This window comes from Salvelinus sp. IW2-2015, linkage group LG18 (genome assembly GCF_002910315.2).
Source record: "Salvelinus sp. IW2-2015 linkage group LG18, ASM291031v2, whole genome shotgun sequence".
Taxonomy (NCBI): domain Eukaryota; kingdom Metazoa; phylum Chordata; class Actinopteri; order Salmoniformes; family Salmonidae; genus Salvelinus; species Salvelinus sp. IW2-2015.
Genome location: NC_036858.1, coordinates 29,155,024 through 29,183,018, shown reverse-complemented (window position 1 = coordinate 29,183,018; position 27,995 = coordinate 29,155,024). Strand labels below are relative to the sequence as shown.

General features: G+C 43.6%; 1 protein-coding gene across 1 annotated transcript in view; it reads left to right on the top strand.

Annotated features, from left to right (window-relative positions):
- The first annotated feature begins 518 nt into the window (after positions 1-518).
- LOC111978172 (adhesion G protein-coupled receptor A1) overlaps positions 519-27,995 on the top strand; it is a 213,420-nt gene continuing 185,943 nt past the window's right edge. The window contains exons 1-3 of the mRNA XM_070448691.1: positions 519-524; positions 937-1,098; positions 1,646-1,852. Coding sequence (XP_070304792.1) covers positions 519-524; positions 937-1,098; positions 1,646-1,852 — 375 coding nt within the window. The remainder of the gene's footprint in view (positions 525-936; positions 1,099-1,645; positions 1,853-27,995) is intronic.

Sequence of the window (27,995 nt, the reverse complement as noted above, 5' to 3'; positions counted from 1 at the left end):
TCATGGTTCAGGCTAGGCCCCTTAGTTCCAGTGAAGGGAAATCTTAATGCTACAGTATACAATGACATTCTAGACGATTCTTCCAACTTTGTGGCAACAGTTTGGGCAAGGCCCTTTCCTGTTTCAGCATGACAATGCCCCCTTGCACAAAGTGAGGTCCATACAGAAATGGTTTGTCGAGATCGGTGTGGAAGAACTTGACTGGCCTGCACAGAGCTCTGACCTCAACTCCATCGAACACCTTTGGGATGAATTGGAACGCCAACTGCGAGCCAGGCCTAATCGCCCCCAACATCCGTGCCCGACCTCACCAATGCTCTTGGGGCTGAATGGAAGCAAGTCCCCGCAGCAATGTTCCGACATCTAGTGGAAAGCCTTCCCAGAAGAGTGGAGGCTGTTATAGCAGCAAAGGGGGGACCAACTCCATATTAATGCCCATGATTTTGGAATGAGATGTTCGACGATGTAGTGTATTGTGTGTAGGCCACACTGTGTGAACTGATCAGTTGGTAGCTTAAATGGAAGTAGCAGCAGATTCACATATATCCCGATTTGAGAAACTGTACTTTATGCTTCATGTACTCACAGTTCAGGAATAAAGGTGTCTTATCCTGCCACCATACATCCTATACTAGTCATACTAGAAAACCTACCAATACTTGGATTTCCAGATACACAATGATTAATGCCAACCCAATCTCTCCACAGAACAGTTAGATTAAAAAACTCTGACGTTGATGTAAATAGTTCAACTGCCATCACAATGAAGTGATTATGCCCCATTGGAGCCGCTAATCTAAATGAAATCTTTATATAATGAATAAAGTCACCATCACCACCCTCAGCAATCCGTTTAGGTATAATAAATGGCTTTTCTTTAGTGGATGTGATAGATGTTAATGACAGATCTACTTTCTCTCTACCTGAATCCTGTAGCTAGGGGACTATATCTCTGACATAGCCAGTAACATGATGCTGGTGGAGGAACACATCCTGTGGATGGCTCAGAACGAGGCCAGGGCGTGTACTCGCATCGTCCAGTGTGTGGAACGCATCGCCGACCTGGCTCTCACCATAGACACGCAGGTCATATCAAAGGTAGGTAGACAAACATCAAATGCACTTAAATGTCTATAAATTACATTTTAACCCCTTAAAGGATACAGGTGTTGGATCTGACCAGCAAAAGAATCCTGCAGCAATAGGATTTTAACGTTTAGTCCATTCACACTTTTCCGCAGATGTAATGTTGCTTGATCGTGGTTAGGCTTTTAGCTGGTCAAAATTAGGCTTCATGAAAAGTGCAATACTGTTAATGCAGCCGTGTGTTAGTGCGGGTGTTCAMTGAATTTCTGTAATTCACGTAAAATTCTCAGCGACAACAGAGCGATCAAATTAAGATCCAGTATCTGCACCTTATAAAGTGTTACCAAGATTGGTTTCAGAATCAAAGCTAGTATATCATTCTTTTAGTCTCACAACTCAGCATGACCAGCACTTTGGTTTTGTTTCGTCAGCATCTTTTTTGTTGTTGGATTCAACACAAAATGACTGACACGTTCAACATTTTCAATGATCAGCAATTTCTGTTCAGACCCGGAGGATAAACTCACTCCACCCTCCCTATCACTCTGTCTCCATCCAGGTGTCTCCTAACATAGCCCTGGAGGCCTTTCTGATCAGGCCGTCTAACTTCCAGGGTCTTTCGTGTACGGCAGGACAGAGAGCTCCCCTTCCACCCCTCTCTAGTCAGAGGGCCGATGGGGACCAGGATGACATCGGGGACCTGCTGCTCAACTTCAAATGTCACCCGGTCAACGGCAGCGGCTCCCCCGCCAGCCAACTCCGCAAGGTACAGTACATAGAAATAGAATGGCTTGATAATAAAGCACACTGAATGATGAAATTCCTGCTTTTACTCCCTGGTTAATGGGTATAACATCCACTCAATATTGCCGCTGGTCCCCCTATTAAAGACTGTTGACATGAATGCGGATGTCTGTTCTAGGAATTATACTGTACTTCTATGGTACAGTAAGAGTTAATCACAGATTGGACATTTATTTCTGTCCAAAAGTTTCTCTGTCTATGATTTTGTACATAATGCAGCTTATTATGGTAAATAATGAAATGCACCCACTGCTCGTTGTGTAAGAATAACAGGGCAGGGCTCCTGTCTGGCAGAGTTGATGGTGTCTATTACTCTCCATAAATTGACATCCTGTTTTGGTGCCATGGCATGGTGTAAATCAGCCGTGGTAGGCTGCGCTGTAAAGTGGGAGGAGTGGGGATTGGTGGGGTAGTTTTGAAGTCAGAGTATGCAGGCCATTCCCCTGTGATGGATACTGTGGCCTTGTATCCCTGTCACACTAAATCACTGTTATCCTGTCATAACGGCTGCTGGCCCATCCCAATTGACAGATGACAGCTTACGGTCTACAGATGCAGACAGGGAAAAACACTCCTCTGGCATTGAAGGGGCATTGTTTTGCAATATTTCAGTAGGTAGTTATACCCTTCAGCTACTGTGTGTGTGCGCGTGCGGATGTGTGTCTGCGTGTTTGCTTGCTTGTTTCTGCGTGTTTGTTAACTGTGTCCTATTCAGATTAGATAAGCCTGTCTACTGTGTTCAGCTATTATTTAGCTTGGTCGGAGGGCCCAGTGCAGCTATGCAGTGTTCTGAGATAAAATAGCCATGGGGAGAAAAGCAACGCAGTCCTTTAATGACTAAGCTGTCCCTTTGTGATTATCAATGACAGAGGTTGAGAGTATGACAAGGTTTATAGAAGTGAACAAATTCCAAACCAAATCTGTGTGGCTTGATAGACAGGGAGTGATTGTTATTGATTGTGAGGGGCACTCAGAGCAGTAGTGAAGCTACTTAGGGTGGGGGATGCTGCCAGCCAGCCATCTCTCAGCCCTCTCTCTCTCTCAGCCCTCTCTCTCTCTCAGCCCTCTCTCTCTCTCAGCTCTCTCTCTCTCTCAGCTCTCTCTCTCTCTCTGACTCTCGCTCTCAGATCTCTCGCTCTCAGACCTCTCTCAGCTATCTTTCTCAACTCTCTCAGCTCTTTTTCTCAGCTCTCTCTCTCTCTCTCTCTTTCTGTCCATCTCTCTGCCTCTCTCCTAACTAGACTTTTTTAAAAGCCTGGCACTGGACTCTTCCTTGCTCTATTCTGCTCTGGGAGTACAGCCCGCCGACGTGGCACTGCATATGCGAAGGTCCCTCCAATTACTGCCGATCTGGCACGGCCTCACAGGCCCTTTCTCACTTCACTATAACAGCCGCCCTGGCAGCCCCTCACATCCACTGTTTAGAGGGCGCTTTTCCACTCCAGTAATTTCTCATGTAGGCATCTGGTAGGATTGTTTTGTGCATAGGAATGCCATTTACAGGATTAGAATAGGAATCCTGGAGAAATCAGTTTACTGTTATTGGGTTATTTTCTTGTGGAAAACAATGGCAGTCAACCAGGAATAACTGCAATATGGTATTGCTACATGACAATAGTAATTGTTTGTGTCTCTCACCAAATGAGGGATGTAAGTGCTGGACAGCTAGTCATCCTGATGTAGACAACAGTTATGTTGGGATTCCCCCCTTTGAATTCCAATATGGTGGGTACTGGCACGTCTCTTGGCAAGGCTTCTCCCATTGGGGGGCAATTCACCTTCTGGGTGTAGTGCCTCTCGGTGGCTGGAGGTATAGGTGCAGGAGAGTTGCAGGGCTCAGCGGTTCCCTTTGATTGTCCCACTGCTCAGTAAAACCGACTCAGACCTACAACATCCTTAAGGAGATGCTGCTTCCACTCATATCACCGTTCCCATCTCTCCTTTCCGCAGTATATTGTCTCATGCATAGAACACTGCATGTTTGGATTAATTGTAGAACACCCCCTCTCTGTGCTGTGGTTAGATCAGTGTACTCTGCTGGTGTTTAACTTTAGAACCACTAAAGCAGTCATTTTGACTGCTCGTGACTTTTTATTTGTTATTTTTTTCCCCTGACATTTTTTAGCTCATGCCGCCCTCCGTCCTTGACTTTTCCTAACTAAGTCTACATAACACACTGCTGTTGTCACATATTTTCACCCCAATTTCACACATATAACAACAGTTTTAATAAATTAAGTAAAGGATCATAGGGAGAATGGGTGTAATCACCAATTGTGAATGAAGAACAGGGCGGACCATTCTATTTCTTCACTTCATTGTCGTTGGCGAACAAGTTGCTTGCAAAGAAATCAGGTCTGACCGGCACCATGAACAAAGTGAGACGGGAGCTCCCTCTTTCTTGCGTAAAAAACGGCACCTGCTAAAGAATGACAAGACAACGGGACACATTCAAGAGAAAGCCGCATACTATTACGCACTACAACCAAACAAAGGTATGTCAAAGTGTGTCAAGTAAGTGAATGTTACAAAATTCAGCTGATGCCATTGGTGTCACGCCTGCTCCCGCTCGAAGGCGCCAGGCTCCCCAGCATTGCACACTCCTGCCACCATCATTACGCATTACGCACACCCCCCGTCACGTGCATCAGCAATTATTGGACTCACCTGGACTCAATCACCTCTGTCATTACCTCCCCTATTTTTGCGTTTCCTCGCTTCAGTATTAATGTTCATATGTCTTTGTATACCCGTGTGCTGACGCTGTTCCTGTCCTGTTACCTGTCTGTTCTTCATTACATGTTCAACTCCCCGTACTTGCTTCCCATCCCCAGCGTCGGTCCTTACAGAATGCCGAAGCCACCAAACGAAGCATCGGGGAGTGCTGGTGTTCCGGTTTGGGGTGACACCGATGGAACCGGAGGTGCCTAAGCCAACTCGTCGGGCTGTCACGCCCTAGCTGGCTCGAGAGGTTTCTTGCCCCGGTTGGCTCGTAAGGCACTCATCCCATGTCAGGCCTCAGCCGGATTGTCAGGATTTTACCCCCAGCCGGCGCATCAGGCTGCTGCGTGTCTGCCGGACAATCGTGCTCCCACTCCTCAGCGGGATCGACAGGCTTTCACGCCTCAGCCAGATCGTCGGGCTCCTATGCCTCTGCCGGTTCGTCGGGGTTGTCCAACGCCCGGCGGGCTTGTCCAACGCCCGTGCCTCGGCCGGCCCGCCAGGCTCGCCCAGGTGGGTTGCCGGGTGGCGCCTCTGGGGGGGGTACTGTCACGCATACTGGCTCCCCAGTATTGCTCACTCCTGCCTTCCCCCCGTCACGCGCATCAGTGATTATCGGACTCACCTGGACTCAATCACCTCTGTCATTACTTCCCCTATATCTCTCTGTTTCCCCGCTCTGTTCCCCGCTTCAGCATTAATGTTCATATGTCTTTGTATACCCGTGTGCTGACGCTGTTCCTGTCCTGTTACCTGTCTGTTCTTCATTAAAATGTTCACCTCCCCGTACCTGCTTCCCATATCCAGCGTCGGTCCTTACAATTGGGTGAAAATGCACACAAGCACGAGCTGACGAGCTGACGAGCTGACAATAATTTACTATTTTTGACTGCTGTCATATCAACAGTAATATACGTTATAATGGTATTGCTATTGCTTTTTTGCCAAGTTTCACTATTTATCAAGGCGACTTGCCGCTTATAATGATGTTTACATGCTGACCACACCGCTCGCGTTGCAAAATAAATTTACTCATACAGTACCAGTCAAAAGTTTGAACACACCTACTCATTCAAGGGTTTTACTTAATTTTTTACATTTTTTACATTGTAGAATAATATTGAAGATATCAAAATTATTAAATAACACAGAATCATGTAGTAACCAAAAAAGTGTTCAAAAAATCTAAATATATTTCAAATAGGCACCCTTTGCCTTGATGACAGCTTTGCACACTCTTGAAATTCTCTCAACCAGCTTCATAAGGAATGCTTTTCCAACAGTCTTGAGTTCCCAGATATGCTGAGCGCTTGTGGGCTGCTTTTCCTTCACTCTGCAGTCCAACTCATCCCAAAGCATCTCAATTGGGTTGATTTCGGGTGAGTGGAGGCCAGGTCATCTGATGCAGCACCATCACTCTCCATCTTGGGCAAATAGCCCTTACACAGCCTGGAGGTGTGTTTTGGGTCAATGTCTTGTTGAAAAACAAATGATAGTCCCACTAAGCGCAAACCAGATGGGATGACATATCGCTGCAGAATGCTGTGGTAGCCATGCTGGTTAAGTGTGCCTTGAATTCTAAATAAATCACCGACAGTGTCACCAGCAAAGCACTCCCACACCATCACACCTCCTCCTCCATGCTTCACGGTGGGAACCACACATGCGGACGTCATCCGTTCACCAACTCTGCGTCTCACAAAGACATGGCAGTTGGAACTAAACATCTTAAATTTGGACTCATCACACCAAAGGACAGATTTCCACCGGACTAATGTCCATTGCTCGTGTTTCTTGGCCCAAGCAAGTCTCTTGTTATTGGTGTCATTTAGTAATGGTTTCTTTGCAGCAATTCAACCATGAAGGTCTGATTCACACAGTGTCCTCTGAACAGTTGATGTTGAGATGTGTCTGTTACATGAACTCTATGAAGCATTTATTTGGGCTGCAATCTGAGGAGCAGTTAACTCTAATGAACTTGTCCTCTGCAACAGAGGTAACTCTGGTTCTTCCCGTCCTGTGGCAGTTCTCATGAGAGCCAGTTTCATCATAGCGCTTGATAGTTTTTACGACTGCACTTGAAAAAACTTTCAAAGTTCTTGAAATTTTCCGCATTGACTGAACTTCATGTCTTACAGTAATGATGGACTGTCGTTTCTCTTTGCTTATTTGAGCTGTTCTTGCCATAATATGGACCCAGCCCTATTTGGTAAAAGACCATATTCTGTATACCACCCCTGCCTTGTCCCAACACAACTGATTGGCTCAAACACATTCAGAAGGATAGAAATTCCACAAATTAACTTTTAACAAGGCACACCTGTTAATTGAAATGCATGCCAGGTGACTACTTCATGAAACTGGTTTAGAGAATGCCAAGAGTGTGCAAAACTCATCAAGGCAAAGGGTGGCTACTATATTTTGCTTTGTTTAACACTTTTTTGGTTACTACATGATTCTATAGGTGTTATTTCATAGTTTTGATGTCTTCACTGTTGTTCTACAATGTAGAAAATAGTAAAAATAAAGAAAAACCCTTGAATGAGTAGGTGTGTCCAAACTTTTGACTGATACTGTAGATGTTATTCAATCATTGCACCCACACTGCTCGCGAGCGTCAATGAGCGTCTGTGTAGCCAGGCGTTAAAATAGAACTTGGGTTTATCTGTGACACTTGACTCACTGCATGTCCCGCCTCTCCCATTACCTCATTGGTTTTTAGGAGCATATACCCACATGGGTGATTAAAAGATGAACTGAGGTCCACAGTCCAGTTGGTAGTGGTAATGGACCTTAAAGTTGGTTGCCAACTGCTATCTAAAGTCCAAAGAAGATGAAGAAGCCTGAAGGAGGAGAGATTACTAGAAACAAACGCGGTTTACCCTTTTATCTGTGGATTAGTTGTCGGAGTAGAGGACCTTGTGCATTTCAGGTAAAATAGCAACCCAATGTTTTTATCCCAGGACAAATTAGCCAGCAACAGCAAGCTAGCTAGCTAAATTCTAGCTCCTCATTGTTTTGATATTTCAACCTGTGTGTCCTGATTGCGTCTGGTGTGGGTGGACAAAATCAACATGCGCGCGATAGCGGTCTGGTCAGCATGTTAGGCTACTGACGTTTTCATAATTTGATCGAGTGTCTTTTGACCGTACTTCTTGGTGGTTGGGGTATTTTTATTTTATTTTGTCATTGTAAAAACAAGCTGTTCCCATGTTCCAACGCATATGCTTTCTGTTTCATAGTTTTAAAGGCACTCCACAATTTTTTTTTTATTGAACATATAGCCTACAGTGACAAACTAATGAAAATGCTATTGTGCTATATTGTGCTATTTGAAATGAAGTACAAATTGTATTCTAATGTTACCCAAGGCCTTCATAAACACAAACAAATGATTATTTTTGCTATAGCATATATGAAATATATGAATTACTCTGTTACAATGTTTCTGTCAGATTGACTGCTCTTTAGCTTGTAGGGGGGGGGGGCAGCTGTTCTAGTGTTAAACCATAGTGCTTTTTTATCCACTGTTCTCTGAGTGTCTGATCTCCTCTCTCTCACTAGCTGTGTCTCATGTACGTTTAGTGCTGTGCCAGGCTAAACTGAACTATGGCACAAAGCCCATGCACATCCAAACGAGAGGCATAGCGTCAGCATTGCACTACGCATGCATGCGCACAGACACAGACACACGCTAGATGCCAGACCACAGCCACCAGCTCCATCCAACACAAATGGTTTCAAATGTCTGGCTGGTAGCTAATTGGGTTGGATAACAGTGAAGTAGGAGGACTCTGGTTTGTGGATTTCCTCAAAAGAATTCCACTCAAAGACCACACACTCCCCCCCATACCACTCTGCCAAGCTGCACAGTTTTTGCCTTTTTACTTCCAACAGAATGTCTAATAACAGAATATCAGGTGCATCATACAGTATATTATAGAGTCTGCCAATTAACTACTGTACTATTTAAAATGAAAACACAAAAACAGATATAATCATGCATTTAGTTTAATTTCAAACATTTAGCATGCCTAATAGAGATTAGTTTTAGAGAGGAGAAACATTCTCAGGGACTTAATCTGTGACAGAAAGCTAATGATACTGTCTTTGATAAGCTCACCTGAGTTTAACTTGACATCATTCATATTATTACCTACTTATCATCAAAGCAGATTCTCTTTCAATGCCATCTGGTAAACATAATTAATCTCATCTGATGTAATTGCCCAAAGCCTTTTTCTACATTGTTTTATGTTATGTCCTTAATTTAAATGCTGATCAATCTTTGTTTTGACGGTGAATCTGATTCTTCGAAAATGCTTGAATATGTTTCGGTTCAAAGTCTGACAATTAGACAGCTAGGCAGCCTAATCGCACACTCATGCGTAAATAACAGTTTTGAATAGTGGGACATTGCAATAATCCCAAATATGTTTGGAATACTGTTGCTCACGATGTTTGCCTTGCATTTTCACATTGTTTAATTTAAATGACAGCATTAAAAGAGCAGTTTCAAAATATCACACCTCCAAGTGTAATGAGTAATACAGTGTTTTCATGCACTGTGAAGGTGAGATTAAAAATGTCTGCTCGAATCCCAGTGATGTCTTTTTTGCTTACCATGGTAGTGCTCCTCTATGTGGAACATATTTTGAACCCATTGAAGGGCCCCATATTTCCAAGATGTATTTAGCAACGATCATCTAAATTGTTTAAAGGTTTAAAAGACTATCCTAATAAATGCAACATTTGGACAATGGATGAATAGACTTGTAACTTTTTGAATAAAAAAAATCCATCAGATATTGACTGAAGTCGGAAGTTTACATACACTTAGGTTGGAGTCATTAAAACTCGTTTTTCAACCACTCCACAAATTTCTTGTTAACAAACTATAGTTTTTGCAAATCGGTTAGGACATCTGCTTTGTGCATGACACAAGTAATTTTTCCAACAATTGTTTACAGACAGATTATTTCACTTATAATTCACTGTACCACAATTCCAGTGGGTCAGAAGTTTACATAAACTAAGTTGACTGTGTCTTTAAACGGCTTGGAAAATTCCAGAAAATGATGTCATGGCTTTAGAAGCTTCTGATTGACTAATTGACATCATTTGAGACAATTGGAGGTGTACCTGTGAATGTATTTCAAGGTCTACCTTCAAACTCAGTGCCTCTTTGCTTGACATCATGGGAAAATCAAAAGAAATCAGCCAAGACCTCATAAAAAAAAATTGTACACCTCCACAAGGCTGGTTCATCCTTGGGAGCAATTTCTAAACGCCTGAAGGTACCATGTTCATCTGTACAAACAATAGCATGCAAGTATTAACACTATGGGACCACACAGCCGTCATACCGCTCAGGAAGGAGACGCGTTCTGTATCATAGAGATGAACGTACTTTGCTGTGAAAAGTGCAAATCAATCCCAGAACAACAGCAAAGGACCTTGTGAAGATGCTGGAGGAAACAGGTACACAAGTATCTATGTCCACAGTAAAACGAGTCCTATATCGACACAACCTGAAAGGCCGCTCAGCAAGGAAGAAGCCACTGCTCCAAAACCGCCATAAAAAAGCCAGACTACAGGTTGCAACTGCACATGGACAAAGATCGTACTTTTCGTACAAAAATAGAACTGTTTGGTCATAATGACCATCGTTATGTTTGGAGGAAAAGGGGGGAGCTTGCAAGCCGAAGAACACCATCCCAACCGTGAAGCATGGGGTGGCAGCATCATGTTGTGTGGGTGCTTTGCTGCAGGAGAGACTGGTGCACTTAACAAAATAGATGGCATCATGAGAACTGAAAATGATGTGGATATATTGAAGCAACATCTAAAGACATCAGTCAGGAAGTTAAAGCTTGGTCGCAAATGGGTCTTCCAAATGGACAATCACCCCAAGCATGCCTCCAAAGTTGTGACAAAATGGCTTAAGGACAACAAAGTCAAGGTGTTGGAGAGGCCATCACAAAGCCCTGACCTCAATCCTATAGAAAATGTGTGCAGAACTGAAAAAGCGTGTGCGAGCAAGGAGGCCTACAAACCTGACTCAGTTACACCAGCTCTGTCAGGAGGAATGGGCCAAAATTCACCCAACTTATTGTGGGAAGCTTGTGGAAGGGTACCCAAAATGTTCGACCCAACATGAGGACAGGGGGTGCTGTTTTCACTTTGGGGGAAAATCGTGCCCAATTTAAACGGCCTCGTACTCAATTCTTGCTCGTACAATATGCATATTATTATTACTATTGGATAGAAAACACTCTCTAGTTTCTAAAACCGTTTGAATTTTGTCTGTGGGTAAAACAGAACTCATTTGGCAGCACACTTTGTGACCAGGAAGTGGAAAGTCTGAAATCTATGTTCTGTTCAAGGACCTGCCTATAAATGGGCATGATACGTATGACTATACGTGCACGTCATACACCTTCCCCTGGATGTCAAGAGGAAGTGAGAGGAGAAATGAGTTGATTATCTTGTTCTGAGGTGGAATACATCCTCTTGGAACAACGTGTCCCCCATTTTCTGTTTTCTGCAAGGCGCGTGCAGGGACCTGTTATTGCCTTCTGAAAAGCTGTCGTTATGGGCGAATACTATCTCCTGCGTTGATTTTATTTGATACATGTCACAATATCATCGTAAAGTATGTTTTTTCAATATAGTTTTATTAGATATTTGAAAATTTTTCGGGACGTTAGGTGTGTTGCTTTGTCTGCATATGTTCAGGAAGGATAGCTTCGCGCCACTTGGCCAGTGTGCTTGCTAATTCAAGAGGGAAAAACGAAGTTCTGATACCAAACAAAGACGGTTCTGGACAAAGGATCCCTTGTACAACATTCTGATGGAAAATCACCAAAGGTAGAACCCATTTTGGGATGCAATTTCATATATCTGTCGAACTGTGTACTATTATTTTTGCGTTCAGGTTTTGGGCTTTCACTTACCATAACTAAGCCTTATGTCGTAATGAAGATATTTTTTGAATTCTAACACTGCGATTGCATTAAGAACTAATGAATCTATCGTTTCCTATACAACATGTATTTTTTTGTAATGTTTATGAATAGCTATTTGGTCAGAATAGGTGCTGTCTCTTATACACATCTAGATGTGTATAAGAGACAGGAATAGGTGAGAGTCTAATAGAAAAATCTGCACATTCTGGGAAAAAGATGCTACGTTAGCATATTGTGTAACCACTGATTTCAGCTCTAAATATGCACATTTTCGAACAAAACATAAGTGTATGTATAACCTGATGTTATAGGACTGTCATCTGAGGAAGGTTTATGAAGGTTAGTGAAATTTAATATCTTTTGCTGGTTTATTCGCTAACGCTAACGTGCCTATTGCTATCGCTAACGTGCCTTGATGAATGAATGCGGTAGTGTGGTAGGCTATTGTAGTAAGCTAATATAATGCTATATTGTGTTTTCGCTGTAAAACACTTTAAAAAAATCGGAAATATTGGCTGGATTCACAAGATGTTTGTCTTTTAATTTGCTGTACACCATCGATTTTTCAGAAAAGTTTTATGATGAGTATTTAGGTAATTCACGTTGGTCTCTATAATTACTCTGGCTGCTTCAGTGCTATTTTTGACGGTAGCTGTGATGGTAGCTGCAATGTAAAACTGATTTATACCTCAAATATGCACATTTTTCGAACAAAACATAGATTTATTGAATAACATGTTATAAGACTGTCATCTGATGAAGTTGTTTCTTGGTTAGTTTGGTTGGTTCTAGGTTAGTTTGGTTGGTTTTGTGCATGCTACCTGTGCTGTGAAAAATGTCTGTGCTTTTTTCTATTTGGAGGTGAGCTAACATAAATATACGTGGTGTTTTCCCTGTAAAACATTTAAAAAATCAGACATGTTGGCTGGATTCACAAGATGTGTATCTTTCATTAGCTGTATTGGACTTGTTAATGTGTGAAAATTAAATATTTCTAAAAAATATGTTTTGAATTTCGCGCTCTGCCTTTTCAGTGGAATGTGGGAGGAGTTCCGCTAGCGCAACGCTGGGGCTAGAAAGGTTAAACAATTTAAAGGCAATACCAAATACTAATTTGGTGTATGTAAACTTCTGACCCACTGGGAATGTTGAAATAAATCATTCTCTCTACTATTATTCTGACATTTCACATTCTTAAAATAAAGTGGTGATCCTAACTGACCTAAAACAGGGAATTTTTACTAGGATTAAATGCCAGGAATTGTGAAAAACTGAGTTTAAATGTATTTGGCTATGGTGTATGTAAACTTCTGACTTCAACTTTAAAACATTGTACAAGAACAGAGTTCAGGCATTTTGGTCGGAATTCAGGTATTCCATTTATTGTAAAATATCAATGGTATATCAGTTATTTTTTATACTGTGTGATAAAATAAAGACAATTATATGTGCCTCATTTGCATATTCAGTGTTTTTGGAAAGTATTCAGACGCCTTGACTTTTTCCACATTTTGTTACGTTACACTCTTAATCTGAAATGTATTAAATAAATACAAATCCTCAGCACACTACCCCATAATGACAAAGCAAAAACATTTATATTTTTTTATTTTTTATTTTTACAAATGTATTAAAAATTTAAAATAGATACGTTATTTACATAAATATTCACACCCTTTGCTATGAGACTCGAAATTGAGCTCAGGTGCATCCTGTTTCCATTGATCATCCTTGAGATGTTTCTACAACTTGATTGGAGTCCACCTGTTGTAAATGCAATTGATTGGACATAATTTGGAAAAGCACACCCTGTCTATATAAGGTCCCACAGTTGACGGAGCAAAAACCAAGCCATGAGATCGAAGGAATTGTCTGTAGAGCTCCGAGACAGGATTGTGTCAAGGCACAGATCTAGGGAAGGGTACCAAAACATGTCTGCAGTATTGAAGGTCCCCAAGAACACAGTGGCCTCATTCTTTCTTAAATGGAAGAAGTTTGCAACCACCAAGACCAAACTAAGCAAATGGGGGAGAAAGTCCTTGGTCAGGGAGCTGACCAAGAACCCGATGGTCACTCTGACAGAGCTCTAGAGTTCCTCTGTGGAGATGGGAGAACCTTCCAGAAGGACAACGATCTCTGCAGCACTCCGCCAATCAGACTTTTTATGATAGGGTGGCCTGAAATGTTTTCTAAAAACCTGTTTTTGCTCTGTCATTATGGGGTATTGTGTGTAAATTGATGAGAGATTTTTTTATTCCATTTTAGAATAAGGCTGTCACCTAACAAAATGTGGAAAAAGTCAAATACTTGTGAATACTTTCCGAAGGCACTATATATACTGGTTGTATTTGCATACATGAAAACATTTATATAAAGGGGAGGAACGGAGCTGCAACAACCAAAAACTTGCTCTGTCTAGGCCTACCTGCACTCACTCCCCTGTGTTGTCTAGACTGCTTCATTAATAATGTTATTGTCACGTTATCTTGCATAATTCAACTAGTTTGTCAAGAGAAGGATAACGACACAATTTTAGTTGAAAACACTTGACTCTAGGTAACACCTATCTATTCATACTTTACATTGTTTGTGAGATCAGACATAATATCACTATAACCAGTGTTCATTTTCGGAAGTCATTTAAGCGGATCTCATTTATAAACATTTCAACTATATTAAATCATGATTTACACCACCGGAAATAAAGTTGTCCCTCGACAAAACCCCCGACAAAGCGTTCTTATAGATGCAACGTTAAGCCAATGTACAGTATTCAATTGAACCCATTTCAGCCATGACTGGTGTGTTTGACAGGTCGTTATTACATTTCTGTGGTCGTTACGTTAACAGGAAAAAAACTAATGGCACAAGCAGGACTGGGAAAGAATCGCCAGAGTAAAATTAAAGACATCAATCTAGCTAAATTTAAGTGACGAGGATTTTGCACCACTGAAACACAGGAAATAGGTGGCTGAAAATAAAATATTCTCAGGTGGGCGGTCATGCGCGTTGCTAATATATTGCATAATTTTCTATGGCATGGAAGTAGAGTTAAAAACGAACTGTATAGCTAAGCCCAGTAACAGCCTACTGTAGGCGTAACGGACAGGCCAGTTAGGACAATATTTGTCAATCACTTCTCGCCCCCTTACTCATTGAGCCATAAATCGTGAGGGTATGTGGCTGATCTAGTGGGATATTCTAACCTCCCTCTCTTAATAGCCTTCCTGCTTCATAGAGCTTTAGTGCTTTTAAATTACGCTACTGCTAGCCCTTAGTCGCTAAACAGTCACCCTGCAGGTTAGAGCTATGCTACCTCATCTGGGGAACTGTTGCTGCTGGAAATACACAACCACAGGCAGGACAACACACCCACCAAATTCCTCATCCCACAAGTGCTCAGAGACTAATTTAATCGATACAACCTACTTTTTAAACACAGATTCAGTAATTCCCCGATTAGTGGTGTAAAATGTAATAGTTCATGCCATATAAACTCAGCAAAAAAGAAACATCCCTTTTTAGGACCCTGTCTTTCAAAGATAATTCATAAAAATCCATATAACTTCACAGATCTTCATTGTAAAGGGTTTAGACACTGTTTGCCATGCTTGTTCAATGAACCATAAACAATTAATGAACATGCACCTGTGGAATGGACGTTAAGACACTAACAGCTTACAGACGGTAGGCAATTAAGGTCACAGTTATGAAAACTTAGGACACTAAAGAGGCCTTTCTACTGACGCTGAAAAACACCAAAAGAAAGATGCACAGGGTCCTAGCTCATCTGCGTGAACGTGCTTTAGGCATGCTGCAATGAGGCATGAGGACTGCAGATGTGGCCAGGGCAATAAATTGCAATGTCCGTACTGTGAGACGCCTAAGACAGAGCTACAGGGAGACAGGACGAACAGCTGATCATTCTCGCAGTGGTAGACCACGTTGAACAACACTTGCACAGGATCGGTACATCCAAACATCACACCTGCAGGATGGTAACAACAACTACCCAAGTTACTCCAGGAATGCACAATCCCTCCATCAGTGCTCAGACTGTCCGCAATAGGCTGAGAGAGGTTGTTGGACAGAGGGCTTATAGGCCTGTTGTAAGGCAGGTCCTCACCAGACATCACCGGCAACAACGTCGCCTATGGGCACAAACCCACCGTCACTGGACCAGACAGGACTGGCAAAAACTGCTCTTCACTGACGAGTTGTGGTTTTGTCTCACCAGGGGTGATGGTCGGATTCGCGTTTATCGTCGAAGGAATGAGTGTTACACCGAGGCCTGTACTCTAGAGCAAGATCGATTTGGAGGTGGAGGGTCCGTCATGGTCTAGGGTGGTGTGTCACAGCATCATCGGACTGAGCTTGTTGTCATTTCAGGCGATCTCAACGCTGTGCGTTACAGGAAAGACATCCTCCTCCCTCATGTGGTACCCTTCCTGCAGGCTCATCCTGACATGACCCTCCAGCATGTCAATGGCACCAGCCATACTACTCGTTCTGTGCGTTATTTCCTGCAAGACACGAATGTCCGTGTTCTGCCATGGCCAGTGAAGAGCCCGGATCTCAATCCCATTGAGCACGTCTGGGACCTGTTGGAATGGAGAGTGAGGGCTAGGGCAATTCCCCCCAGAAATGTCCGGGAACTTGCAGGTGCCTTGGTGGAAGAGTGGGGTAACATCTCATAGCAGAAATGGCAAATCTGGTGCAGTTCATGAGGAGGAGATGCACTGCCGTACTTAATGCAGCTGGTGGCCTCACCAGATACTGACTGTTACTTTAGATTTTTACCCCCCCCTTTTTTCAGGGGCACATTATTCCATTTCTGTTAGTCACATGTCTGTGGAACTTGTTCAGTTTGTCTCAGTTGTTGAATCTTTTTAAGTTCATACAAATATTTACACGTTAAGTTTGCTGAAAATAAACGCAGTTGACAGTGAGAGGATGTTTCTTTTTTTGCTGAGTTTAGTATTAACTTTTATACTAAGTGACAGTGAGTGCATACATTTTAGCATGTAAACCCAGCAGGAATTGAACTCACAACCCTGGTATTGTTAGCAGCATGTTCTTAGCAGCGGAGCCATGAATGCCACATGAATGCCATATAATTTATATATATTTTTATTTTACCTTTATATAACTAGGCAAGTCAGATAAGAACAAATTCTTATTTTCATAATGCCAGATTGTTCAGACCCCTTTACTTTCCACATTTTCTTACGTTACAGCCTTATTCTAAAATGGATTTACACACAGTACCCCATAATGACAAAGCAAACACAGGTTTTTAGAATTTTTTGCAAATGTATACATTATTTTTTTTATTTTATATATTTGCATAAATATTGAGACCCTTTACTCAGTACTTTGTTGAAGCACCTTTGGCAGCAATTACAGCCTCAAGTCTTCTTGGGTATGACGCAACAAGCTTGGCACACCAGTATTAGCGGAGTTTCTCCCATTCTTATCTGCAGATCCACTCAAGCTTTGTCAGGTTGTATGGGGAGCGTTGCTGCACAGCTATTTTCAGGTCTCTCCAGAGATGTTTGATTGGGTTCAAGTCCTGGCTCTGGCTGGGCCACTCAAGGACATTCAGAGACTTGTCCCGAAGCCAATCCTGCATTGTCTTGGCTGTGTGCTTAAGAGTTGTCATGTTTGCTCCAGTCTGAGGTCCTGAGTGCTCTGGAGCAGGATTTCATCAAGGATCCCTCTGTACTTTGCTACGTTCATCTTTCCCTCGATCCTGACTAGTCTCTCAGTCCTTGCCGCTGAAAAACCTCCCCACATAATGATGCTGCCACCACCATGCTTCACGGTAGGGATAGTGCCTGGTTTCCTCCAGATGTGACGCTTGGCATTCAGGCCAACGAGATCAATCTTGGTTTCATCAGACCAGAGAATCTTGTTTATCATGGTCTGAGTTGGCCATGTTTATCATGGTTTTTAGTTGGCCAAAAGGTGCCTTTTGGCCCACTCCAAACCAGCTGTCATGACCCTTTTCCTGAGGAGTGCCTTCCATCTGGCCACTCTACAATAAAGGCCTGATTGGTAGAGTGCTGCAGAGATGGTTGTCCTTTTGGAAGGTTTTCCCATCTCCACAGAGGAACACTGGATCTCTGTCAGAGGGATCATCAGGTTCTTGGTCAGCTCCCTGACCAAGGCCCTTCTCCCCTGATTGCTCAGTTTAGCCGGGCGGCCAGCTCTAGGAAGAGTCTTGGTGGTTCCAAACTTCTTCCATTTAAGAATGATGGAGGCCACTGTTCTTGGGGACCTTCAATGCTGCAGAAATGTTTTGGTACCCTTCCTCAGATCTGTGCCTCAACACAATCCTGTCTCGGAACTCTACGGACAATTCCTTCGACCTCATGGCTTGGTTTTTGCTCTGAAATGCACTGTCAACTGTGGGACCTTGTATAGACAGGTCTGTGCCTTTCCAAATCATGTCCAATCAATTTAATTTACCACAGGTGGACTCCAATCAAGTTGTAGAAACATCTCAAGGATGATCAATGGAAACAGCATGCACCTGATCTCAATTTCGAGTCTCATAGAGAATGGTCTGAATACTTATTTTTTGTCATAAATGTACAAACATTTCTAAACTTTTTGGGTTTTGTCATTGTAGAGTATTATGTGTAGATTGATAAGGATTTGTAAAAAATGTAATCTATTTGAGAATAAGGCTGTAACGTAACAAAATGTGGAAAATGGGAAGGGGTCTGAATACTTTCCGAATATGCTCTCATAATAATTCCATCATAATGTAGATACAGACTAACAGTGTTGTTGAGAATTATGTGCACAAACCAATGGAGGAATTAAGCCAGTAGGTATTGACAGAGTGAAGGCTGTTCATTAGCACTTTGACCTGAGGAAGCACAGAGGAAATCATGCAAATTCCCCCACACGATTCATATCTGAATTACTCAAGGTTAATCGTATGTGTGCCGAATGCCATGTTTAAGGTATTAACATTCATCCACTAATTTCATGGGTTTCATTGCATATACTTATTGTGTTTGTGTCTGTGGCTGTGGCTGTGTTCGTAAGTGCTGTTATTGTGAGGTGGAAAAGTCTAGGAGCAAAAACTGCTCAGCCACGAAGTGGTAGGCCACACAACCTCATAGAATGGGAGTGCTGAAGTGCGTAGTGCAACACTCACTACCGAGTTCCAAACTGCCTCTGGAAGCAACGTCAGCAGAAGAACTGTTTGTTGGGAGCTTCATGAAATGGGTTTCCATGGCCGAGCAGCCACACACAAGCCTAAGATCGCCAAGCGTCAGTTGGAGTGGTGTAAAGCTTGCTGCCATTGGACTCTGGAGCAGTGGAAACGCGCTCTCTGGAGTGATGAATCACGCTTAACCATCTGTCAGTCCGACGGACTAATCTGGTTTTGGTGGATGCCAGGAGAACACTACCTCTCCGAATGCATAGTGCCAACTGTAAAGTTTGGTGGAGGAGGAATAATGGTCTTTGGCTGTTTTTCATGGTTCTGGCTAGGCCCCTTAGTTCCAGTGAAGGGAAATCTTAATGCTACAGCACACAATGACATTCTAGACAATTCTGTGCTTCCAATTTTGTGGCAACAGTTTCTGGACGACCCTTTCCTGTTTCAGCATGGCAATGCCCCCATGAACAAAGCGAGGTCCAAACAAAAATGGTTTCTCGAGATTGGTGTGGAAGAACTTGACTGGCCTGGACAGAGCCCTGACCTCAACCCCATCGAACACCTTTGGGATGAATTGGAACGCCCACTGCGAGCCAGGCCTAATCGCCCAACATCAGTGCCCGACCTCACTAATGCTTTTGTGGCTGAATGGAAGAACGTCTCCGCAGCAATGTTCCAACATCTAAGTCTTCCCAGAAGAGTGGAGGCTGTTATAGCAGCAAAGGAGGGGACCAACTCCATATTAATGCCCATGATTTTGGAATGAGATGTTCGACGAGCAGTTGTCTCAAAAACCAAGAGAGGAATTGCTAAAAACTCAACCAATGAAGAAAAACAATGCAACAGTCTTTTGCGTCAAGTACTCCAAGTGTTCAGAGAAAATGTAAAGCAATCCTGAAAAAGCACTGGCATATTCTGCAATAAGACAAAAAAAATTGCACAGCTCTTCAAGGAACCCCTACTGGTGGTGTATAAGCATGGTCACAATATTGGAAATAGCTTGGATAGATCTGAAATGCTTCCTGAGCCCACTCAGACACTCTTGACAACCATTCTAAATGGGAACTACAAATGTGGCTCATGCGCACAGTGCGATAGCACTATAAAAAGATCCTTCTTCAGACACCCACATACAGGTCGAAAAATCCGGGTTAGGGGTATCATCTCATGCAAGATCAAGGGAGTAATCTATCTCATCACCTGTTCATGTGGGAAAGCCTACGTAGGATAAACGAAAAGACAATTAAAACAACGCATAGCTGAACATCGCAGCTCAATAAAGAATGTAAGAACATTGACTAACCAGTAGCAGCTCACTTTGCTGAAGATAACCATCTCCTCTCTCAAATACACAGACATTGAGTATGGCACTCTACCAAAGAGAGGAGGTAACATCTAGATCCTAATACCACAAAGGGAGGCTTACTGGATATCCTTTCTAAAAACTTTGACCCCTAGTGGTCTGAATATTGACTTTGATCTCAGGCCCTTATGAACAAATCTCTTTTACAAACAAGTCTTATGAATTGATATATTCTTTCTGCAGCTTATCAGCGTACACCCAATATGTTCCCCCGTTGATGCTTATTATGATTGAACCAAAAGATTACATGCAACAAAAAAATTGAAATGAAATAGGAAACAATTAAATATATATGTGAAATTGAATTCAACAATAATGTATGTTGATGCTAATATTATGTACAATATTCAATTGTTTCCATATAATAACAATAGCCTAATATATTCAATATGCCATAAACTATTGTTTTTTTAACAGTTTCACTCAATTCATTCTAATTAACTTAATAATTATCACACATCCCTCATTATTGTCATTGGTGTAACGGCTGATTTCCTCCTCTTCGTCTGAAGACGGACCAAGACGCAGAGTGGAAAGTGTCCATGTTTTATTATGAAAATAAACTGAACACTACACGAAACAAAATAACAAAGAGAATCTAACCGAAAAACAGTCCCGTGTGGCACGAACACTGACACGAAATACAAACACCCACAAAACACACGTGAAACCCCGGCAGCCTAAGTATGATTCTCAATCAGGGACAACGATTGACAGCTGCCTCTGATTGAGAATCATACCAGGCCGAACACACAAAATCCTAACATAAAAATCACACATTGACAACCCACCCAACTCACGCCCTGACCATACTAAATAAATACAAAAACAAGGGAAAACAGGTCAGGAACGTGACAGAACCCCCCCCTTAAGGTGCGAACTCCGGGCGCACCACCTAAAACTCTAGGGGAGGGTCTGGGTGGGCGTCTGTCCGCGGTGGCGGCTCTGGCGCGGGACGTGGACCCCACTTAAACAATGTTTTTTCCCGCCTCCTTAATCGCCCCGTGGCCTCCTAACCACAACCACCCTCCATATCAACCCCACTGAACCAAGGGGTAGCACCGGACTGAAGGGCAGATCCTGGCTGGCGGCGGCTCTGCAGATCCTGGCCTGGCAGGCGGCTCTGGCAAGATCTCGGCTGGCGGCGGCGCTGGCAAATCCTGGCTGCGGCGGCTCTGCAGATCCTGGCTGGCGGGCGGCTCTGGCAGATCCTGGCTGGCGCGGCGGCTCTGGCAGATCCGTGCGGCGCTCTGCAGATCCTGGCTGGCGGCGGCTCTGGCAGATCCTGGCTGGCGCGCCTGCAGACTGGCTGGCGGCGGCTCTGGCAATCCTGGCTCGCGCTCTGCAATCCGGCGGCGGGCCCTGGCAGATCCTGGCTGGCGGGCGGCCCCGGCAGATCCTGCTGGCGGACGGCCCCGCTGCTCCTGTCTGACGGACGGCCCCGGCTGCTCCTGTCTGACGGACGGCCCGGCTGCTCCTGTCTGGTGGACGGCTCTCCTGCTCCTGTCTGGCGGGCAGCTCTGACGGCTCGGGACAGACGGGCAGCTCTGACGCTCGGGACAAGACGGGCCGCTCTGACATCCGCCTGGGCACGGCGGCAGCTCTGACTGCGCTGGGCAGGCGGGCAGCTCTGACTCGCTGGGCAGGCGGCAGCTCGACTGCGCTGGGCAGGCGGGCAGCTCAGACTGCGCTGGGCAGGCGGCAGCTCAGACTGCGCTGCAGCGGCGCAGCTCAGACTGCGCTGGGCAGGCGGGCAGCTCAGACTGCGCTGGGCAGGCGGGCAGCTCAGACTGCGCTGGGCAGGCGGGCAGCTCAGACTCTGGCTGCGCTGGAGAGGAGGAAGGCTCTGACAGCGCTGGACAGGTGGGAGCAACTGGAGAGAGAAGACGGAGAGACAGCCTGGTGCGGGGGGCTGCCACCGGAGGACTGGTACGTGGAGGTGGCACCGGATATACCGGACCGTGAAGGAGTACACGCGCTCTTGAGCACCGAGCCTGCCCAACCTTACCAGGTTGAATGGTCCCCGTAGCCCTGCCAGTGCGGCGAGGTGGAATAGCCCGCACTGGGCTATGCTGGCGAACCGGGGACACCATTTGTAAGGCTGGTGCCATGTACGCCGGCCCGAGGAGACGCACTGGAGACCAGATGCGTTGGGCCGGCTTCATGGCACCCGGCTCGATGCCCAACCTAGCCCGACCAGTGCGGCGAGGTGGAATAGCCCGCACTGGACTAAGCACGCGTACTGGGGACACCGTGCGCTCCACCGCATAACACGGTGTCTGACCATTACGACGCCCTCTCACTCCACGGTAAGCACGGGGAGTTGGCTCAGGTCTCCTACCCGGCTTTGCCACACTCCGCGTGTGCCCCCCCCCAAGAAATGTTTGGGTCTGACTCTCGGGCTTCCAACCGCGTCGCCGCGCTGCCTCCTCATACCAGCGCCTCTCTGCCTTCGCTGCCTCCAACTCTGCCTTGGGAAGGCGATATTCCCCTGGCTGAGCCCAGGGTCCTTTGCCGTCCAGGATCTCTTCCCAAGTCCACGAGTCCTGTGTCTTCTGCTGCTGCTGTCGCTGCCCTTTTCCACTCTGCTTGGTCCTTTGGAGGTGGGTGTTTCTGTWAKGGCTGATTTCCTCCTCTTCGTCTGAAGAGCCTAAGTATGATTCTCAATCAGGGACAACGATTGACAGCTGCCTCTGATTGAGAATCATACCAGGCCGAACACACAAAATCCCAACATAAAAATCACACATCGACAACCCACCCAACTCACGCCCTGACCATACTAAATAAATACAAAAACAAGGGAAAACAGGTCAGGAACGTGACAATTGGTTGCACTAATTGCACTGTTTGTCTACATAACCTGGTTCGAGCATTCATGACATTACCCTGAAGAAGGCACAGTGATGCCCAAACATTGGGGATTTACCCAATAAATTACTGGTAGTTTATATATGGAGTGTGCGACTCTATTTTTATTGACGAGCAGTTGTCCACATACTTTTGGCCATGTAGTGTTTGAGTGCATGTGCATTTGTGCACCATAACTGCAAAAGCAAACTGTAAAAACAGAATTCCCTCCAAGAAGTGTATTTTTCTTGGAGTAAGTCTCTGATGCAAACAGGCCTGTGATGCTACAGTGAGAGGTGCTGAATGGTAAACACTGTGGAAACCCTCTTCTCTACTCCTCACAATAAGAAGAGGAATGGTGGAGGGAAGGGGAAAGAGGGAAGCAAAAAGACAACTGGAATTGAGAAAGAATGAGAGAGAGATCGAGAGACAGTGAAGGTTCCTCAGAGGAGGAAGGGGAGGACCATCCAACTCCAGTGAAGTTCATAAAAATACAAATAGTAAAACATAAAAAGTTATCATTTTTATACCGAACAAAAATATAAACGCAACATGTAAAGTGTTGGTCCCATGTTTTATGAGCTGGAATAAAAAAACAACACTAATTTCTCACCGACCAAATTTGTTTGCATCCCTGTTAGTGTGCATTTCTCCTTTGCCAAGATAATCCATCCACCCGACAGGTGTGGCATATCAAGAAGCTGGTTAACATCATAATCATTACACAGGTCCACCTTGTGCTACGGACAATAATAGGCTACTTCAAAATGTCCAATTTAGTCACACAACACCATGCCACAGATGTCTAAAATTTTGAGGGAACGTGTAATTGGCATGCTGACTGCAGTAATGTCCACCACAGCTGTTGCCAGAGAATTGAATATTCATTTCTCTACCATAAGCTGCCTCCAACGTCGTTTTAGAGAATTTGGCAGTACGTCCAACCGGCCTCACAACCACACACCACGTGTAACCACGCCAGTCCAGAACCTCCTCATCCGGCTTCTTCACCTGTGGGTTCGTCTGAGGGGTGATGGGGAGGGTTGCTGAGGAGTATTTKTGTCTGTAATAAAGCCCTTTTGTGGGGAAAAACTCATTCTGATTGGCTGGTCCTGGCTCCCCAGTTGGTTGGCCTATGCCCTCCAAGACCCACTCATGGCTGCACCCATCCCCAGTCATGTGAAATCCATAGATTAGGACCTAATTCATTTTTCAACTGACTGATTTCCTTATATGAACTGTAACTCAGAAAAATCTTTGAAATTGTTGCATGTTGCATTTATATTTTTGTTCAGTATAGATACAATTACAGTGCCTTCAGAAAGTATTCACATGTTTTGTCACTTGCCTACACAAAATACCCCATGTCAAAGTGGAATTATGTTAATTAAATATGAAAAGCAAAAATGTCTTTAGTCCTTTGCTATGGCAAGCCTAAATAAGTTCAGGAGTAAACATTTGCTTAAGAATTCACATAGTAAGTTTCATGGACTCACTCCGTGGGCAATAATAGCGTTTAACATAGTCATTAAAAAAAATCTAATCTCTGTACCCAACACATACAATTATCGGTAAGGTCTCTAAGTCGAACAGTGAATTTCAAACACAGATTCAACCACAAAGACCAGGGAGTTTTTCCAATGCCTCGCAAAGAAGGGCACTGAATGTCCCTTTGAGCATGGTGAAGTTATTAATTACACTTTGGATGGTGTATCAATACACCCAGTCACTACAAAGATCCAGGCGTCCTTCTTAACTCAGTTGCCGTAGAAGAAGGAAACTGCTCAGAGAATTTACCTTTAGGCCATTGGTGACTTTTAAGTGGAACTGACAGTGTTTTAGCAACATGAAATCGTATTAAAATCCGATCATATACAGCCCCAGGAAGAATGTGACACTGTCAAGCGAGTACTTAGATATGGTCATTTTCACATTTTTATAAATGTATAGAATGTTTGGGAATGATGTATAGTTAGGCATTTGTGAAAATTATATAGCAATATAGAGTGGGAAGGCGACCTTGCGTTTTAACAATTAATAGACACTGCAGTATATAAAGCATAATAAAAACATCTGTCTTGTCCAGGACTGGCCTGTCATCATTCACTTGAAATTGGACTGTGTGTTACAGCCAGTAGCGACAGCGCGACTTTAGATCATTAGAACAGATTTGCCAAAATCCACAAAATAATAGATGGATTTCTGCAAATATGTAAATACCACGTTTGTCCTCTTATATTTGGGAACCTGATCAAACAACCATGAAAAGGTAGGTTCTCTCTATAGCACATCAACAACAACAAGATCATCAACTAGCTAATGCTAGCCAGAACGAGATGAACTAAAATCTAATGAGAGAACATTAGGTAAACCCTCTCAAACTTTTTCAGCTAGTTGGCCATCAAAATTACACTGATAAATGTTTATTGGTCGCATACACATATTTAGCAGATGTTATTACGGGTGTAGTAAAACGCTTGTGTTCCTAGCTCCAACAGTGCAATAGTATCTTACAATTCACAACAATACACACAAATCTAAAAGTAAAAGAATGGAATTAAGAAATATATAAATATTAGATCGAGCAATATCGGAGTTGCATTGACTAAAATACAGTAGAATAGAATTCAGTATATACATATGAGATGAGTAAAGCAATATGTAAACATTATTAAAGTGGCCAGTGATTCCAAGTCTATGTATATAGGGCCACAGCATCTAAGGTGCAGGGTTGTGTAACCAGGTGGAAGCCGTCTAGTGATGGCTATTTTAACAGTCTGATGGCCTTGAGGTAGAAGCTGTTTTTCAGTCTCTCGGTCCAAGCTTTGATGCTATTTATGTTAGCTAGCTGGCTACGGCTAACCAACACTGGAACTCTTCCGTGTCAAGGTAAGCTTTGGTTTTATTCATTTATTGCCACTGAGGCCCACCGCTGTAACTGCTAAACTGGTTGCTGTACACTGTACTGTGTGATTGTAGCGGGTTTACTAACGCGTTAGTTCTAGTAGATACACTACATGGCCAGAAGTATGTGGACAACTGCTCGTCGAACATCTCATTCCAAAATCATGGGCAATAAAATTGAGTTGGTCCCCCGTTTGCTGCCATAACAGCCTCCACTCTTCTGGGAAGGCTTTCCACTAGATGTTGGAACATTTCTGCGGGGACTTGCGTGCACTGATGTTGGGCGATTAGGCCTGGCTCGCATTCGGCGTTCCAATTCATCCCAAAGGGGGATGAGGTTGAGGTTAGTGCAGGTCAGCCACTTCGCGGCTGAGCAGTTTTTGCTTCTAGACATTTCCACTTCACAATAACAGCACTTACAGTTTACAGGGGCAGCTCTGGTAGGGCAGACATTTTATGAACGGACTTGTCGGAAAGGTGGCATCTTAGGACGGTACCACGCAGAAAGTCACTGAGCTATTCAGTAAGGCCATTCTACTTCCAATGTTTGTCTATGGAGATTGTATGGCTATGCGCTAGATTTTAAACACCTGTCTGCAACAGGTGTGGCTGAAATAGCCAAATCCATTCATTTGAAGGGGTGTCCACATACTTTTGGTGTATGTTGACTATGACATTAGCTAATATGGTGACAATAAAATAGGCTGTGTGTAGCAGTTATGGTATGAAGTATTGGCTTGGAAAGATTTTCTCGCCTGGTCATAGACAGATGTGTTTTGCACTGAAGTCCACAAGAGAGGGGAAAGGTGAGCGGAGGAGAGCACATAGATGTGAGAAGGAATTATACAATGAGAAAAGTGATGATGCTGATTGTATGTGGCTGCTATAAATGTGTGGTGATCAGGTGTGTATTCATTCCGTCAATTATGTTGAAAAACGTTTCTTAAACAAAGCAAACGGAATGAAACGGGGATAAACCTACTTCAATTCTTCTAATAGAAACTATTGTGTGCAACTGTTTAGACTACTGATTCCACCCTAGATCAGTTAGATGCAGGCAAGAGTGTGCATGGCGGTATTGAATGTGTCACTGTCTGTCACCTTGATTACTCCAATTTGTCTCTCGACCTGTGCACATACATTTCATTCTTGGGCAAGGTTGWAGCAACCTCATGATGGGTATATGGAAAATTTGAGTATCATGAGGTAGCATAAACCAATCGATGTTACATTGAGCTGGGTGAATGGGATATGAATGACAGTCATCCAATATGCTGTTAAGAAATAAGGCCATGCTCATTAAAAAAAATACTCCCATCTCTCTCAACAAATGGTAGCAGAGAGCACTTACCCTCCTCTCGCTGTGCATTCCTCTGCATCCTACACACACACACACACCATCCATGTCCCAATCCTCGGTCCTGCCCTGCCGCAGTACAGCACTCACACTGTTTATCAAGTGCCTCTGTTGCATTACCACGCTCATGTACTGTGCTGCTGGCTGTACAATGCAGTATTATGAAGCTAGCACCTCCTTATCTGGTTGCTGCTGGCTGTCCTATACTATGCAGCAGAACATTACTTTGCTGCATAATGATTTATCTGACACTTTGGACTCTGCTGCACTGCACTACCTGACAACTTTTCTTTGTGCATACAGTGCTTCAACCATCCTTATAGCAAGGCATGTTTTTATTATAGATTGTAGGTTGAATTCTGCTTATAGAAGTTGGATTGCGGTGAGGTTATTATCAGTGACATATAGCTGATTCAGAGATAAAGTTGAAGTCGGAAATGTACATACACCTTAGCCAAATACATTTAAACAAAGTTTTTCACATTCCTGAACATTTAATCCTAGTACAAATTCCCTGTCTTAGGTCAGTTAGGATCACCACTTTATTTTAAGAATGTGAAATTCCATAATAGTGGAGAGAATTATTTATTTTCAGCTTTTATTTCTTTCATCACATTCCAGTGGGTCAGAAGATTACATAACATCATTAGTATTAGGTAGCATTGCCTTTAAATTGTTTAACTTGGGTCAAACGTTTCAGGTAGCCTTCCACAAGCTCCACAATAAGTTGGTTGAATTTTGGCATTCCTCACCTGAAAAATGTAA